Genomic DNA, 17,500 nt, shown 5'->3' with positions numbered 1-17,500 from the left:
ATATATATATATATATATATATATATATATATATATATATATATATATATATATATATATATATATATATTTTTTTTTTTCTTTCCATAGCTTATAGATAGGACAGACACTTCAAAACCTTTATTCCTTATGATTTATTTGTTATTTTCTAGTGGTCCAAGTCGACCTATGTTCCCAAGTCTGATCACCCCAGGCAGGAGCCAAGCAGATCGAGGTGAGTGGACACACACACCTAGTGGCGCTAACTTCACAGCTTCTCTATACAATAAATCCTGGTAAGCCCAGGCAGTCTATAGTGGAACTACACACACACACACACACACACACCTAGTGGCTCTAACTTTACAGCTTCTCTATAGTGTAGCTAACCCTAACCCTTCTCTATAGTGTAGCTAACCCTAACCCTTCTCTATAGTGTAGCTAACCCTAACCCTAACCCTTCTCTATAGTGTAGCTAACCCTAACCCTTCTCTATAGCGTAGCTAACCCTAACCCTTCTCTATAGTGTAGCTAACCCTAACCCTTCTCTATAGTGTAGCTAACCCTAACCCTTCTCTATAGTGTAGCTAACCCTAACCCTTCTCTATAGTGTAGCTAACCCTAACCCTTCTCTATAGTGTAGCTAACCCTAACCCTTCTCTATAGTGTAGCTAACCCTAACCCTTCTCTATAGTGTAGCTAACCCTAACCCTTCTCTATAGTGTAGCTAACCCTAACCCTTCTCTATAGTGTAGCTAACCCTAGCCCTTCTCTATAGTGTAGCTAACCCTAACCCTTCTCTATAGTGTAGCTAGCCCTTCTCTATAGTGTAGCTAACCCTAACCCTTCTCTATAGTGTAGCTAACCCTAACCCTTCTCTATAGTGTAGCTAACCCTAACCCTAACCCTTCTCTATAGTGTAGCTAACCCTAGCCCTTCTCTATAGTGTAGCTAACCCTAACCCTTCTCTATAGTGTAGCTAACCCTAGCCCTTCTCTATGGTGTAGCTAACCCTGACCCTTCTCTATAGTGTAGCTAACCCTAGCCCTTCTCTATAGTGTAGCTAACCCTAACCCTTCTCTATAGTGTAGCTAACCCTAACCCTTCTCTATAGTGTAGCTAACCCTAACCCTTCTCTATAGTGTAGCTAACCCTAGCCCTTCTCTATAGTGTAGCTAACCCTAACCCTTCTCTATAGTGTAGCTAGCCCTTCTCTATAGTGTAGCTAACCCTAACCCTTCTCTATAGTGTAGCTAACCCTAACCCTTCTCTATAGTGTAGCTAACCCTAACCCTAACCCTTCTCTATAGTGTAGCTAACCCTAGCCCTTCTCTATAGTGTAGCTAACCCTAACCCTTCTCTATAGTGTAGCTAACCCTAGCCCTTCTCTATGGTGTAGCTAACCCTGACCCTTCTCTATAGTGTAGCTAACCCTAGCCCTTCTCTATAGTGTAGCTAACCCTAACCCTTCTCTATAGTGTAGCTAACCCTAACCCTTCTCTATAGTGTAGCTAACCCTAACCCTTCTCTATAGTGTAGCTAACCCTAACCCTTCTCTATAGTGTAGCTAACCCTAACCCTTCTCTATAGTGTAGCTAACCCTTCTCTATAGTGTAGCTAACCCTTCTCTATAGTGTAGCTAACCCTTCTCTATAGTGTAGCTAACCCTTTTCTATAGTGTAGCTAACCCTTCTCTATAGTGTAGCTAACCCTAACCCTTCTCTATAGTGTAGCTAACCCTAACCCTTCTCTATAGTGTAGCTAACCCTAACCCTTCTCTATAGTGTAGCTAACCCTAACCCTTCTCTATAGTGTAGCTAACCCTAACCCTTCTCTATAGTGTAGCTAACCCTAACCCTTCTCTATAGTGTAGCTAACCCTAACCCTTCTCTATAGTGTAGCTAACCCTAACCCTTCTCTATAGTGTAGCTAACCCTAACCCTTCTCTATAGTGTAGCTAACCCTAACCCTTCTCTATAGTGTAGCTAACCCTAACCCTTCTCTATAGCGTAGCTAACCCTAACCCTTCTCTATAGCGTAGCTAACCCTAACCCTTCTCTATAGTGTAGCTAACCCTAACCCTTCTCTATAGTGTAGCTAACCCTAACCCTTCTCTATAGTGTAGCTAACCCTAACCCTTCTCTATAGTGTAGCTAACCCTAACCCTTCTCTATAGTGTAGCTAACCCTAACCCTTCTCTATAGTGTAGCTAACCCTAACCCTTCTCTATAGTGTAGCTAACCCTAACCCTTCTCTATAGTGTAGCTAACCCTAACCCTTCTCTATAGTGTAGCTAACCCTAACCCTAACCCTTCTCTATAGTGTAGCTAACCCTAACCCTTCTCTATAGTGTAGCTAACCCTAACCCTAACCCTTCTCTATAGTGTAGCTAACCCTAACCCTTCTCTATAGTGTAGCTAACCCTAACCCTTCTCTATAGTGTAGCTAACCCTAACCCTTCTCTATAGTGTAGCTAACCCTTCTCTATAGTGTAGCTAACCCTAACCCTAACCCTTCTCTATAGTGTAGCTAACCCTAACCCTTCTCTATAGTGTAGCTAACCCTAACCCTTGTCTATAGTGTAGCTAACCCTAACCCTTCTCTATAGTGTAGCTAACCCTAACCCTTCTCTATAGTGTAGCTAACCCTAACCCTTCTCTATAGTGTAGCTAACCCTAACCCTTCTCTATAGTGTAGCTAACCCTAACCCTTCTCTATAGTGTAGCTAACCCTAACCCTAACCCTTCTCTATAGTGTAGCTAACCCTAACCCTTCTCTATAGTGTAGCTAACCCTAACCCTTCTCTATAGTGTAGCTAACCCTAACCCTTCTCTATAGTGTAGCTAACCCTAACCCTTCTCTATAGTGTAGCTAACCCTTCTCTATAGTGTAGCTAACCCTAACCCTAACCCTTCTCTATAGTGTAGCTAACCCTAACCCTTCTCTATAGTGTAGCTAACCCTAACCCTTCTCTATAGCGTAGCTAACCCTAACCCTTCTCTATAGCGTAGCTAACCCTAACCCTTCTCTATAGCGTAGCTAACCCTAACCCTTCTCTATAGCGTAGCTAACCCTAACCCTTCTCTATAGTAGCTAACCCTAACCCTTCTCTATAGCTAACCATAACCCTTCTCTATAGTGTAGCTAACCCTAACCCTTCTCTATAGTGTAGCTAACCCTAACCCTTCTCTATAGTGTAGCTAACCCTAACCCTTCTCTATAGTGTAGCTAACCCTAACCCTTCTCTATAGTGTAGCTAACCCTAACCCTTCTCTATAGTGTAGCTAACCCTAACCCTTCTCTATAGTGTAGCTAACCCTAACCCTTCTCTATAGTGTAGCTAACCCTAACCCTTCTCTATAGTGTAGCTAACCCTAACCCTTCTCTATAGTGTAGCTAACCCTTCTCTATAGTGTAGCTAACCCTTCTCTATAGTGTAGCTAACCCTTCTCTATAGTGTAGCTAACCCTTCTCTATAGTGTAGCTAACCCTTCTCTATAGTGTAGCTAACCCTTCTCTATAGTGTAGCTAACCCTTCTCTATAGTGTAGCTAACCCTTCTCTATAGTGTAGCTAACCCTTCTCTATAGTGTAGCTAACCCTTCTCTATAGTGTAGCTAACCCTTCTCTATAGTGTAGCTAACCCTTCTCTATAGTGTAGCTAACCCTTCTCTATAGTGTAGCTAACCCTTCTCTATAGTGTAGCTAACCCTTCTCTATAGTGTAGCTAACCCTTCTCTATAGTGTAGCTAACCCTTCTCTATAGTGTAGCTAACCCTTCTCTATAGTGTAGCTAACCCTTCTCTATAGTGTAGCTAACCCTTCTCTATAGTGTAGCTAACCCTTCTCTATAGTGTAGCTAACCCTTCTCTATAGTGTAGCTAACCCTTCTCTATAGTGTAGCTAACCCTTCTCTATAGTGTAGCTAACCCTTCTCTATAGTGTAGCTAACCCTTCTCTATAGTGTAGCTAACCCTTCTCTATAGTGTAGCTAACCCTTCTCTATAGTGTAGCTAACCCTTCTCTATAGTGTAGCTAACCCTTCTCTATAGTGTAGCTAACCCTTCTCTATAGTGTAGCTAACCCTTCTCTATAGTGTAGCTAACCCTTCTCTATAGTGTAGCTAACCCTTCTCTATAGTGTAGCTAACCCTTCTCTATAGTGTAGCTAACCCTTCTCTATAGTGTAGCTAACCCTTCTCTATAGTGTAGCTAACCCTTCTCTATAGTGTAGCTAACCCTTCTCTATAGTGTAGCTAACCCTTCTCTATAGTGTAGCTAACCCTTCTCTATAGTGTAGCTAACCCTTCTCTATAGTGTAGCTAACCCTTCTCTATAGTGTAGCTAACCCTTCTCTATAGTGTAGCTAACCCTTCTCTATAGTGTAGCTAACCCTAACCCTTCTCTATAGTGTAACTAACCCTTCTCTATAGTGTAACTAACCCTTCTCTATAGTGTAGCTAACCCTAACCCTTCTCTATAGTGTAGCTAACCCTAACCCTTTTCTATAGTGTAGCTAACCCTAACCCTTTTCTATAGTGTAGCTAACCCTAACCCTTCTCTATAGTGTAGCTAACCCTAACCCTTCTCTATAGTGTAGCTAACCCTAACCCTTCTCTATAGTGTAGCTAACCCTAACCCTTCTCTATAGTGTAGCTAACCCTAACCCTTCTCTATAGTGTAGCTAACCCTAACCCTTCTCTATAGTGTAGCTAACCCTTCTCTATAGTGTAGCTAACCCTAACCCTTCTCTATAGTGTAGCTAGCCCTAACCCTTCTCTATAGTGTAGCTAACCCTAACCCTTCTCTATAGTGTAGCTAACCCTAACCCTAACCCTTCTCTATAGTGTAGCTAACCCTAACCCTTCTCTATAGTGTAGCTAACCCTAACCCTAACCCTTCTCTATAGTGTAGCTAACCCTAACCCTTCTCTATAGTGTAGCTAACCCTAACCCTTCTCTATAGTGTAGCTAACCCTAACCCTTCTCTATAGTGTAGCTAACCCTAACCCTTCTCTATAGTGTAGCTAACCCTAACCCTTCTCTATAGCGTAGCTAACCCTAACCCTTCTCTATAGCGCAGCTAACCCTAACCCTTCTCTATAGCGTAGCTAACCCTAACCCTTCTCTATAGCGTAGCTAACCCTAACCCTTCTCTATAGCGTAGCTAACCATAACCCTTCTCTATAGTGTAGCTAACCCTAACCCTTCTCTATAGTGTAGCTAACCCTAACCCTTCTCTATAGTTTAGCTAACCCTAACCCTTCTCTATAGTGTAGCTAACCCTAACCCTTCTCTATAGTGTAGCTAACCCTAACCCTTCTCTATAGTGTAGCTAACCCTAACCCTTCTCTATAGTGTAGCTAACCCTAACCCTTCTCTATAGTGTAGCTAACCCTAACCCTTCTCTATAGTGTAGCTAACCCTAACCCTAACCCTTCTCTATAGTGTAGCTAACCCTAACCCTTCTCTATAGTGTAGCTAACCCTAACCCTAACCCTTCTCTATAGTGTAGCTAACCCTAACCCTTCTCTATAGTGTAGCTAACCCTAACCCTTCTCTATAGTGTAGCTAACCCTAACCCTTCTCTATAGTGTAGCTAACCCTAACCCTTCTCTATAGTGTAGCTAACCCTAACCCTTCTCTATAGTGTAGCTAACCCTAACCCTTCTCTATAGCGTAGCTAACCCTAACCCTTCTCTATAGCGCAGCTAACCCTAACCCTTCTCTATAGCGTAGCTAACCCTAACCCTTCTCTATAGCGTAGCTAACCCTAACCCTTCTCTATAGCGTAGCTAACCATAACCCTTCTCTATAGTGTAGCTAACCCTAACCCTTCTCTATAGTGTAGCTAACCCTAACCCTTCTCTATAGTTTAGCTAACCCTAACCCTTCTCTATAGTGTAGCTAACCCTAACCCTTCTCTATAGTGTAGCTAACCCTAACCCTTCTCTATAGTGTAGCTAACCCTAACCCTTCTCTATAGTGTAGCTAACCCTAACCCTTCTCTATAGTGTAGCTAACCCTAACCCTAACCCTTCTCTATAGTGTAGGTAACCCTAACCCTTCTCTATAGTGTAGCTAACCCTAACCCTTCTCTATAGTGTAGCTAACCCTAACCCTAACCCTTCTCTATAGTGTAGCTAACCCTAACCCTTCTCTATAGTGTAGCTAACCCTAACCCTTCTCTATAGTGTAGCTAACCCTAACCCTTCTCTATAGTGTAGCTAACCCTAACCCTTCTCTATAGTGTAGCTAACCCTAACCCTTCTCTATAGCGTAGCTAACCCTAACCCTTCTCTATAGCGTAGCTAACCCTAACCCTTCTCTATAGCGTAGCTAACCCTAACCCTTCTCTATAGCGTAGCTAACCCTAACCCTTCTCTATAGCGTAGCTAACCATAACCCTTCTCTATAGTGTAGCTAACCCTAACCCTTCTCTATAGTGTAGCTAACCCTAACCCTTCTCTATAGTGTAGCTAACCCTAACCCTTCTCTATAGTGTAGCTAACCCTAACCCTTCTCTATAGTGTAGCTAACCCTAACCCTAACCCTTCTCTATAGTGTAGCTAACCCTAACCCTTCTCTATAGTGTAGCTAACCCTAACCCTAACCCTTCTCTATAGTGTAGCTAACCCTAACCCTTCTCTATAGTGTAGCTAACCCTAACCCTAACCCTTCTCTATAGTGTAGCTAACCCTAACCCTTCTCTATAGTGTAGCTAACCCTAACCCTTCTCTATAGTGTAGCTAACCCTAACCCTTCTCTATAGTGTAACTAACCCTTCTCTATAGTGTAGCTAACCCTAACCCTTCTCTATAGTGTAGCTAACCCTAACCCTAGCCCTTCTCTATAGTGTAGCTAACCCTAACCCTTCTCTATAGTGTAGCTAACCCTAACCCTTCTCTATAGTGTAGCTAACCCTAACCCTTCTCTATAGTGTAGCTAACCCTAACCCTTCTCTATAGTGTAGCTAACCCTAACCCTTCTCTATAGTGTAGCTAACCCTTCTCTATAGTGTAGCTAACCCTAACCCTTCTCTATAGTGTAGCTAGCCCTAACCCTTCTCTATAGTGTAGCTAACCCTAACCCTTCTCTATAGTGTAGCTAACCCTAACCCTTCTCTATAGTGTAGCTAACCATAACCCTTCTCTATAGTGTAGCTAACCCTAACCCTTCTCTATAGTGTAGCTAACCCTAACCCTTCTCTATAGTGTAGCTAACCCTAACCCTAGCCCTTCTCTATAGTGTAGCTAACCCTAACCCTTCTCTATAGTGTAGCTAACCCTAACCCTTCTCTATAGTGTAGCTAACCCTAACCCTTCTCTATAGTGTAGCTAACCCTAACCCTTCTCTATAGTGTAGCTAACCCTAACCCTTCTCTATAGCGTAGCTAACCCTAACCCTTCTCTATTGCGTAGCTAACCCTAACCCTTCTCTATAGCGTAGCTAACCCTAACCCTTCTCTATAGCGTAGCTAACCCTAACCCTTCTCTATAGCGTAGCTAACCCTAACCCTTCTCTATAGCGTAGCTAACCCTAACCCTTCTCTATAGCGTAGGTAACCCTAACCCTTCTCTATAGTGTAGCTAACCCTAACCCTTCTCTATAGTGTAGGTAACCCTAACCCTTCTCTATAGTGTAGCTAACCCTAACCCTTCTCTATAGTGTAGCTAACCCTAACCCTTCTCTATAGTGTAGCTAACCCTAACCCTTCTCTATAGTGTAGCTAACCCTAACCCTTCTCTATAGTGTAGCTAACCCTAACCCTTCTCTATAGTGTAGCTAACCCTAACCCTTCTCTATAGTGTAGCTAACCCTAACCCTTCTCTATAGTGTAGCTAACCCTAACCCTTCTCTATAGTGTAGCTAACCCTAACCCTTCTCTATAGTGTAGCTAACCCTAACCCTTCTCTATAGCGTAGCTAACCCTAACCCTTCTCTATTGCGTAGCTAACCCTAACCCTTCTCTATAGCGTAGCTAACCCTAACCCTTCTCTATAGCGTAGCTAACCCTAACCCTTCTCTATAGCGTAGCTAACCCTAACCCTTCTCTATAGCGTAGCTAACCCTAACCCTTCTCTATAGCGTAGGTAACCCTAACCCTTCTCTATAGTGTAGCTAACCCTAACCCTTCTCTATAGTGTAGGTAACCCTAACCCTTCTCTATAGTGTAGCTAACCCTAACCCTTCTCTATAGTGTAGCTAACCCTAACCCTTCTCTATAGTGTAGCTAACCCTAACCCTTCTCTATAGTGTAGCTAACCCTAACCCTTCTCTATAGTGTAGCTAACCCTAACCCTTCTCTATAGTGTAGCTAACCCTAACCCTTCTCTATAGTGTAGCTAACCCTAACCCTTCTCTATAGTGTAGCTAACCCTAACCCTTCTCTATAGTGTAGCTAACCCTAACCCTTCTCTATAGTGTAGCTAACCCTAACCCTTCTCTATAGTGTAGCTAACCCTAACCCTTCTCTATAGTGTAGCTAACCCTAACCCTTCTCTATAGCGTAGCTAACCCTAACCCTTCTCTATAGCGTAGCTAACCCCAACCCTTCTCTATAGTGTAGCTAACCCTTCTCTATAGTGTAGCTAACCCTAACCCTTCTCTATAGTGTAGCTAACCCTAACCCTTCTCTATAGTGTAGCTAACCCTAACCCTTCTCTATAGTGTAGCTAACCCTAACCCTTCTCTATAGTGTAGCTAACCCTAACCCTTCTCTATAGTGTAGCTAACCCTAACCCTTCTCTATAGTGTAGCTAACCCTTCTCTATAGTGTAGCTAACCCTTCTCTATAGTGTAGCTAACCCTTCTCTATAGTGTAGCTAACCCTAACCCTTCTCTATAGTGTAGCTAACCCTTCTCTATAGTGTAGCTAACCCTAACCCTTCTCTATAGTGTAGCTAACCCTAACCCTTCTCTATAGTGTAGCTAACCCTAACCCTTCTCTATAGTGTAGCTAACCCTAACCCTTCTCTATAGTGTAGCTGACCCTAACCCTTCTCTATAGTGTAGCTGACCCTAACCCTTCTCTATAGTGTAGCTAACCCTAACCCTTCTCTATAGTGTAGCTAACCCTAACCCTTCTCTATAGTGTAGCTAACCCTAACCCTTCTCTATAGTGTAGCTAACCCTAACCCTTCTCTATAGTGTAGCTAACCCTAACCCTTCTCTATAGTGTAGCTAACCCTAACCCTTCTCTATAGTGTAGCTAACCCTAACCCTTCTCTATAGTGTAGCTAACCCTAACCCTTCTCTATAGTGTAGCTAACCCTAACCCTTCTCTATAGTGTAGCTAACCCTAACCCTTCTCTATAGGGTAGCTAACCCTAACCCTTCTCTATAGTGTAGCTAACCCTAACCCTTCTCTATAGCGTAGCTAACCCTAACCCTTCTCTATAGCGTAGCTAACCCTAACCCTTCTCTATAGTGTAGCTAACCCTAACCCTTCTCTATAGTGTAGCTAACCCTAACCCTTCTCTATAGCGTAGCTAACCCTAACCCTTCTCTATAGTGTAGCTAACCCCAACCCTTCTCTATAGTGTAGCTAACCCTTCTCTATAGTGTAGCTAACCCTAACCCTTCTCTATAGTGTAGCTAACCCTAACCCTTCTCTATAGTGTAGCTAACCCTAACCCTTCTCTATAGTGTAGCTAACCCTAACCCTTCTCTATAGTGTAGCTAACCCTAACCCTTCTCTATAGTGTAGCTAACCCTAACCCTAACCCTTCTCTATAGTGTAGCTGACCCTAACCCTTCTCTATAGTGTACCTAACCCTAACCCTTCTCTATAGTGTAGCTAACCCTAACCCTTCTCTATAGTGTAGCTAACCCTAACCCTTCTCTATAGTGTAGCTAACCCTAACCCTTCTCTATAGTGTAGCTAACCCTAACCCTAACCCTTCTCTATAGTGTAGCTAACCCTAACCCTAACCCTTCTCTATAGTGTAGCTAACCCTAACCCTAACCCTTCTCTATAGTGTAGCTAACCCTAACCCTTCTCTATAGTGTAGCTAACCCTAACCCTTCTCTATAGTGTAGCTAACCCTAACCCTTCTCTATAGTGTAGCTAACCCTAACCCTTCTCTATAGTGTAGCTAACCCTAACCCTTCTCTATAGTGTAGCTAACCCTAACCCTTCTCTATAGTGTAGCTAACCCTAACCCTTCTCTATAGTGTAGCTAACCCTAACCCTTCTCTATAGTGTAGCTAACCCTAACCCTTCTCTATAGTGTAGCTAACCCTAACCCTTCTCTATAGTGTAGCTAACCCTAACCCTTCTCTATAGTGTAGCTAACCCTAACCCTTCTCTATAGTGTAGCTAACCCTAACCCTTCTCTATAGTGTAGCTAACCCTAACCCTTCTCTATAGTGTAGCTAACCCTAACCCTTCTCTATAGTGTAGCTAACCCTAACCCTTCTCTATAGTGTAGCTAACCCTAACCCTTCTCTATAGTGTAGCTAACCCTAACCCTTCTCTATAGCGTAGCTAACCCTAACCCTTCTCTATAGCGTAGCTAACCCTAACCCTTCTCTATAGCGTAGCTAACCCTAACCCTTCTCTATAGCGTAGCTAACCCTAACCCTTCTCTATAGCGTAGCTAACCCTAACCCTTCTCTATAGCGTAGCTAACCCTAACCCTTCTCTATAGCGTAGCTAACCCTAACCCTTCTCTATAGCGTAGGTAACCCTAACCCTTCTCTATAGTGTAGCTAACCCTAACCCTTCTCTATAGTGTAGCTAACCCTAACCCTTCTCTATAGTGTAGCTAACCCTAACCCTTCTCTATAGTGTAGCTAACCCTAACCCTTCTCTATAGTGTAGCTAACCCTAACCCTTCTCTATAGTGTAGCTAACCCTAACCCTTCTCTATAGTGTAGCTAACCCTAACCCTTCTCTATAGTGTAGCTAACCCTAACCCTTCTCTATAGTGTAGCTAACCCTAACCCTTCTCTATAGTGTAGCTAACCCTAACCCTTCTCTATAGTGTAGCTAACCCTAACCCTTCTCTATAGTGTAGCTAACCCTAACCCTTCTCTATAGTGTAGCTAACCCTAACCCTTCTCTATAGTGTAGCTAACCCTAACCCTTCTCTATAGTAGCTAACCCTAACCCTTCTCTATAGCGTAGCTAACCCCAACCCTTCTCTATAGTGTAGCTAACCCTTCTCTATAGTGTAGCTAACCCTAACCCTTCTCTATAGTGTAGCTAACCCTAACCCTTCTCTATAGTGTAGCTAACCCTAACCCTTCTCTATAGTGTAGCTAACCCTAACCCTTCTCTATAGTGTAGCTAACCCTAACCCTTCTCTATAGTGTAGCTAACCCTAACCCTTCTCTATAGTGTAGCTAACCCTAACCCTTCTCTATAGTGTAGCTAACCCTTCTCTATAGTGTAGCTAACCCTTCTCTATAGTGTAGCTAACCCTTCTCTATAGTGTAGCTAACCCTAACCCTTCTCTATAGTGTAGCTAACCCTTCTCTATAGTGTAGCTAACCCTAACCCTTCTCTATAGTGTAGCTAACCCTAACCCTTCTCTATAGTGTAGCTAACCCTAACCCTTCTCTATAGTGTAGCTAACCCTAACCCTTCTCTATAGTGTAGCTGACCCTAACCCTTCTCTATAGTGTAGCTGACCCTAACCCTTCTCTATAGTGTAGCTAACCCTAACCCTTCTCTATAGTGTAGCTAACCCTAACCCTTCTCTATAGTGTAGCTAACCCTAACCCTTCTCTATAGTGTAGCTAACCCTAACCCTTCTCTATAGTGTAGCTAACCCTAACCCTTCTCTATAGTGTAGCTAACCCTAACCCTTCTCTATAGTGTAGCTAACCCTAACCCTTCTCTATAGTGTAGCTAACCCTAACCCTTCTCTATAGTGTAGCTAACCCTAACCCTTCTCTATAGGGTAGCTAACCCTAACCCTTCTCTATAGTGTAGCTAACCCTAACCCTTCTCTATAGCGTAGCTAACCCTAACCCTTCTCTATAGCGTAGCTAACCCTAACCCTTCTCTATAGTGTAGCTAACCCTAACCCTTCTCTATAGTGTAGCTAACCCTAACCCTTCTCTATAGCGTAGCTAACCCTAACCCTTCTCTATAGTGTAGCTAACCCCAACCCTTCTCTATAGTGTAGCTAACCCTTCTCTATAGTGTAGCTAACCCTAACCCTTCTCTATAGTGTAGCTAACCCTAACCCTTCTCTATAGTGTAGCTAACCCTAACCCTTCTCTATAGTGTAGCTAACCCTAACCCTTCTCTATAGTGTAGCTAACCCTAACCCTTCTCTATAGTGTAGCTAACCCTAACCCTAACCCTTCTCTATAGTGTAGCTGACCCTAACCCTTCTCTATAGTGTACCTAACCCTAACCCTTCTCTATAGTGTAGCTAACCCTAACCCTTCTCTATAGTGTAGCTAACCCTAACCCTTCTCTATAGTGTAGCTAACCCTAACCCTTCTCTATAGTGTAGCTAACCCTAACCCTAACCCTTCTCTATAGTGTAGCTAACCCTAACCCTAACCCTTCTCTATAGTGTAGCTAACCCTAACCCTAACCCTTCTCTATAGTGTAGCTAACCCTAACCCTTCTCTATAGTGTAGCTAACCCTAACCCTTCTCTATAGTGTAGCTAACCCTAACCCTTCTCTATAGTGTAGCTAACCCTAACCCTTCTCTATAGTGTAGCTAACCCTAACCCTTCTCTATAGTGTAGCTAACCCTAACCCTTCTCTATAGTGTAGCTAACCCTAACCCTTCTCTATAGTGTAGCTAACCCTAACCCTTCTCTATAGTGTAGCTAACCCTAACCCTTCTCTATAGTGTAGCTAACCCTAACCCTTCTCTATAGTGTAGCTAACCCTAACCCTTCTCTATAGTGTAGCTAACCCTAACCCTTCTCTATAGTGTAGCTAACCCTAACCCTTCTCTATAGTGTAGCTAACCCTAACCCTTCTCTATAGTGTAGCTAACCCTAACCCTTCTCTATAGTGTAGCTAACCCTAACCCTTCTCTATAGTGTAGCTATAACCCTTCTCTATAGTGTAGCTAACCCTAACCCTTCTCTATAGTGTAGCTAACCCTAACCCTTCTCTATAGTGTAGCTAACCCTAACCCTTCTCTATAGTGTAGCTGACCCTAACCCTTCTCTATAGTGTACCTAACCCTAACCCTTCTCTATAGTGTAGCTAACCCTAACCCTAACCCTTCTCTATAGTGTAGCTAACCCTAACCCTTCTCTATAGTGTAGCTAACCCTAACCCTAACCCTTCTCTATAGTGTAGCTAACCCTAACCCTTCTCTATAGTGTAGCTAACCCTTCTCTATAGTGTAGCTAACCCTTCTCTATAGTGTAGCTAACCCTTCTCTATAGTGTAGCTAACCCTTCTCTATAGTGTAGCTAACCCTAACCCTTCTCTATAGTGTAGCTAACCCTAACCCTTCTCTATAGTGTAGCTAACCCTAACCCTTCTCTATAGTGTAGCTAACCCTTCTCTATAGTGTAGCTAACCCTAACCCTTATCTATAGTGTAGCTAACCCTAACCCTTCTCTATAGTGTAGCTAACCATAACCCTTCTCTATAGTGTAGCTAACCCTAACCCTTCTCTATAGTGTAGCTAACCCTAACCCTTCTCTATAGTGTAGCTAACCCTAACCCTTCTCTATAGTGTAGCTAACCCTAACCCTTCTCTATAGTGTAGCTAACCCTAACCCTTCTCTATAGTGTAGCTAACCCTAACCCTTCTCTATAGCGTAGCTAACCCTAACCCTTCTCTATAGTGTAGCTAACCCTAACCCTAACCCTTCTCTATAGCGTAGCTAACCCTAACCCTTCTCTATAGTGTAGCTAACCCTAACCCTTCTCTATAGTGTAGCTAACCCTAACCCTTCTCTATAGTGTAGCTAACCCTAACCCTTCTCTATAGTGTAGCTAACCCTAACCCTTCTCTATAGTGTAGCTAACCCTAACCCTTCTCTATAGTGTAGCTGACCCTAACCCTAACCCTTCTCTATAGTGTAGCTAACCCTAACCCTTCTCTATAGTGTAGCTAACCCTAACCCTTCTCTATAGTGTAGCTGACCCTAACCCTTCTCTATAGTGTACCTAACCCTAACCCTTCTCTATAGTGTAGCTAACCCTAACCCTTCTCTATAGTGTAGCTAACCCTAACCCTTCTCTATAGTGTAGCTAACCCTAACCCTTCTCTATAGTGTAGCTAACCCTAACCCTTCTCTATAGTGTAGCTAACCCTAACCCTAACCCTTCTCTATAGTGTAGCTAACCCTAACCCTAACCCTTCTCTATAGTGTAGCTAACCCTAACCCTTCTCTATAGTGTAGCTAACCCTAACCCTTCTCTATAGTGTAGCTAACCCTAACCCTTCTCTATAGTGTAGCTAACCCTAACCCTTCTCTATAGTGTAGCTAACCCTAACCCTTCTCTATAGTGTAGCTAACCCTAACCCTTCTCTATAGTGTAGCTAACCCTAACCCTTCTCTATAGTGTAGCTAACCCTAACCCTTCTCTATAGTGTAGCTGACCCTAACCCTTCTCTATAGTGTACCTAACCCTAACCCTTCTCTATAGTGTAGCTAACCCTAACCCTAACCCTTCTCTATAGTGTAGCTAACCCTAACCCTTCTCTATAGTGTAGCTAACCCTAACCCTAACCCTTCTCTATAGTGTAGCTAACCCTAACCCTTCTCTATAGTGTAGCTAACCCTTCTCTATAGTGTAGCTAACCCTTCTCTATAGTGTAGCTAACCCTAACCCTTCTCTATAGTGTAGCTAACCCTAACCCTTCTCTATAGTGTAGCTAACCCTAACCCTTCTCTATAGTGTAGCTAACCCTAACCCTTCTCTATAGTGTAGCTAACCCTAACCCTTCTCTATAGTGTAGCTAACCCTAACCCTTTATAGTGTAGCTAACCCTAACCCTTATCTATAGTGTAGCTAACCCTAACCCTTCTCTATAGTGTAGCTAACCCTAACCCTTCTCTATAGTGTAGCTAACCCTAACCCTTCTCTATAGTGTAGCTAACCCTAACCCTTCTCTATAGTGTAGCTAACCCTAACCCTTCTCTATAGTGTAGCTAACCCTAACCCTTCTCTATAGTGTAGCTAACCCTAACCCTTCTCTATAGTGTAGCTAACCCTAACCCTTCTCTATAGCGTAGCTAACCCTAACCCTTCTCTATAGTGTAGCTAACCCTAACCCTAACCCTTCTCTATAGCGTAGCTAACCCTAACCCTTCTCTATAGTGTAGCTAACCCTAACCCTTCTCTATAGTGTAGCTAACCCTAACCCTAACCCTTCTCTATAGTGTAGCGACACACCACAGCGCCAGTGGGAAAATAACTTGTTTACCTTTGATCTCTAATCTCTGTTTCCACCTCCTCTATTCCAGTGTGGTGGTGAGTCACAGAACCAGGCCCCAGCCAGACCAGGAGGAGTACTGTTTCTCCCAGGAGGTCACCACCTCCCTCCTGGGCTCCTCCAGCCCCAGCCTGGCCACCGAGTCTACAGCCAGCGTGCCACCCAGAGATGAGGAGTTCGAGGGTTAACCTGCTCTCACTGCACCCTAACACTGTTGACTTCTTAAAGAAGGCATAAACACATCCCCCGTTTGGGCAGGGGATGTGAACGCCGTAGGTGTGATGGAGGGTCAAGTCAACATGAACACCTTTCTCTCTCTCTCTCGATACATATTCCTCTTTTCACTACCATAGTCTGAACTGGAGAGGGACAAACTGCTGGGTTTTCTTAGTGTTAGTGTTAGTCCTGGATAAGGGGGAGGGGCTTCTCTGGACCGGGTGGACAGACAGCAGCTTTGGCCAATCGGCCGAGGAGAAAATCCAAGGCTGCTCTGCCTACTTAGAGCCAGTCCAATCAGATTCCACTCCTAGGTGTGTTTACATAAAAAATACATCAACATTTATTGGTACACATTTTGTTATTGCAGGTGCAGTGAAATGCTTGTGTTTCTAGCATTTCAGGCTTGTTACTATGGGATGGGTAACTGCATTTCAGGCTTGTTACTATGGGATGGGTAACTGCATTTCAGGCTTGTTACTATGGGATGGGTAACTGCATTTCAGGCTTGTTACTATGGGATGGGTAACTGCATTTCAGGCTTGTTACTATGGGATGGGTAACTGCATTTCAGGCTTGTTACTATGGGATGGGTAACTGCATTTCAGGCTTGTTACTATGGGATGGGTAACTGCATTTCAGGCTTGTTACTATGGGATGGGTAACTGCATTTCAGGCTTGTTACTATGGGATGGGTAACTGCATTTCAGGCTTGTTACTATGGGATGGGTAACTGCATTTCAGACTTGTTACTATGGGATGGGTAACTGCATTTCAGGCTTGTTACTATGGGATGGGTAACTGCATTTCAGGCTTGTTACTATGGGATGGGTAACTGCATTTCAGGCTTGTTACAATGGGATGGGTAACTGCATTTCAGGCATGTTACTATGGGATGGGTAACTGCATTTCAGGCTTGTTACTATGGGATGGGTAACTGCATTTCAGGCTTGTTACTATGGGATGGGTAACTGCATTTCAGGCTTGTTACTATGGGATGGGTAACTGCATTTCAGGCTTGTTACTATGGGATGGGTAACTGCATTTCAGGCTTGTTACTATGGGATGGGTAACTGCATTTCAGGCTTGTTACTATGGGATGGGTAACTGCATTTCAGGCTTGTTACTATGGGATGGGTAACTGCATTTCAGGCTTGTTACTATGGGATGGGTAACTGCATTTCAGGCTTGTTACTATGGGATGGGTAACTGCATTTCAGGCTTGTTACTATGGGATGGGTAAATATAACTGCATTTCAGGCTTGTTACTATGGGATGGGTAACTGCATTTCAGGCTTGTTACTATGGGATGGGTAACTGCATTTCAGGCTTGTTACTATGGGATGGGTAACTGCATTTCAGGCTTGTTACTATGGGATGGGTAACTGCATTTCAGGCTTGTTACTATGGGATGGGTAACTGCATTTCAGGCTTGTTACTATGGGATGGGTAACTGCATTTCAGGCTTGTTACTATGGGATGGGTATATATAACTGCATTTCAGGCTTGTTACTATGGGATGGGTATATATAACTGCATTTCAGGCTTGTTACTATGGGATGGGTATATATAACTGCATTTCAGGCTTGTTACTATGGGATGGGTAACTGCATTTCAGGCTTGTTACTATGGGATGGGTAACTGCATTTCAGGCTTGTTACTATGGGATGGGTAACTGCATTTCAGGCTTGTTACTATGGGATGGGTAACTGCATTTCAGGCTTGTTACTATGGGATGGGTAACTGCATTTCAGGCTTGTTACTATGGGATGGGTAACTGCATTTCAGGCTTGTTACTATGGGATGGGTAAATATAACTGCATTTATTTGGCTGGTCATTTTACATATGCTTCACAATTTTTAAAATTTTGAAGTTGTAACAATAATTGTTATGAATAAATAATTTAATTAACAGTTGTTCTATCAGTCC

The 17,500-nt window shown here is 43.2% G+C and overlaps 1 protein-coding gene across 3 annotated transcripts in view; it reads left to right on the top strand.

Annotated features, from left to right (window-relative positions):
* LOC139405537 (tubulin tyrosine ligase-like family, member 4) overlaps positions 1-17,500 on the top strand; it is a 52,942-nt gene that overhangs the window by 34,391 nt on the left and 1,051 nt on the right. The window contains exons 18-20 of one of the 3 annotated variants that reach the window (XR_011633889.1): positions 153-214; positions 15,386-16,280; positions 16,723-17,500. The exon at positions 16,723-17,500 is cut by the window's right edge and continues 1,051 nt beyond it. Coding sequence is in view for 2 of the 3 variants with exons in the window: in XM_071147951.1 (XP_071004052.1) it covers positions 153-214; positions 15,386-15,542 (219 nt within the window). In the remaining variant the exon portion in view is untranslated. Of the gene's footprint in view, positions 1-152; positions 215-15,385 lie in introns of all 3 variants that reach the window. The other 2 variants (XM_071147951.1, XM_071147950.1) reach the window with 2 other exon arrangements.

The sequence above is a fragment of the Oncorhynchus clarkii genome, chromosome 3, assembly GCF_045791955.1.
Source record: "Oncorhynchus clarkii lewisi isolate Uvic-CL-2024 chromosome 3, UVic_Ocla_1.0, whole genome shotgun sequence".
Taxonomy (NCBI): Eukaryota; Metazoa; Chordata; class Actinopteri; order Salmoniformes; family Salmonidae; genus Oncorhynchus; species Oncorhynchus clarkii.
The sequence above is the reverse complement of the archived record's forward strand: the minus strand, read 5'-3'. Positions and strand labels throughout refer to the sequence as shown.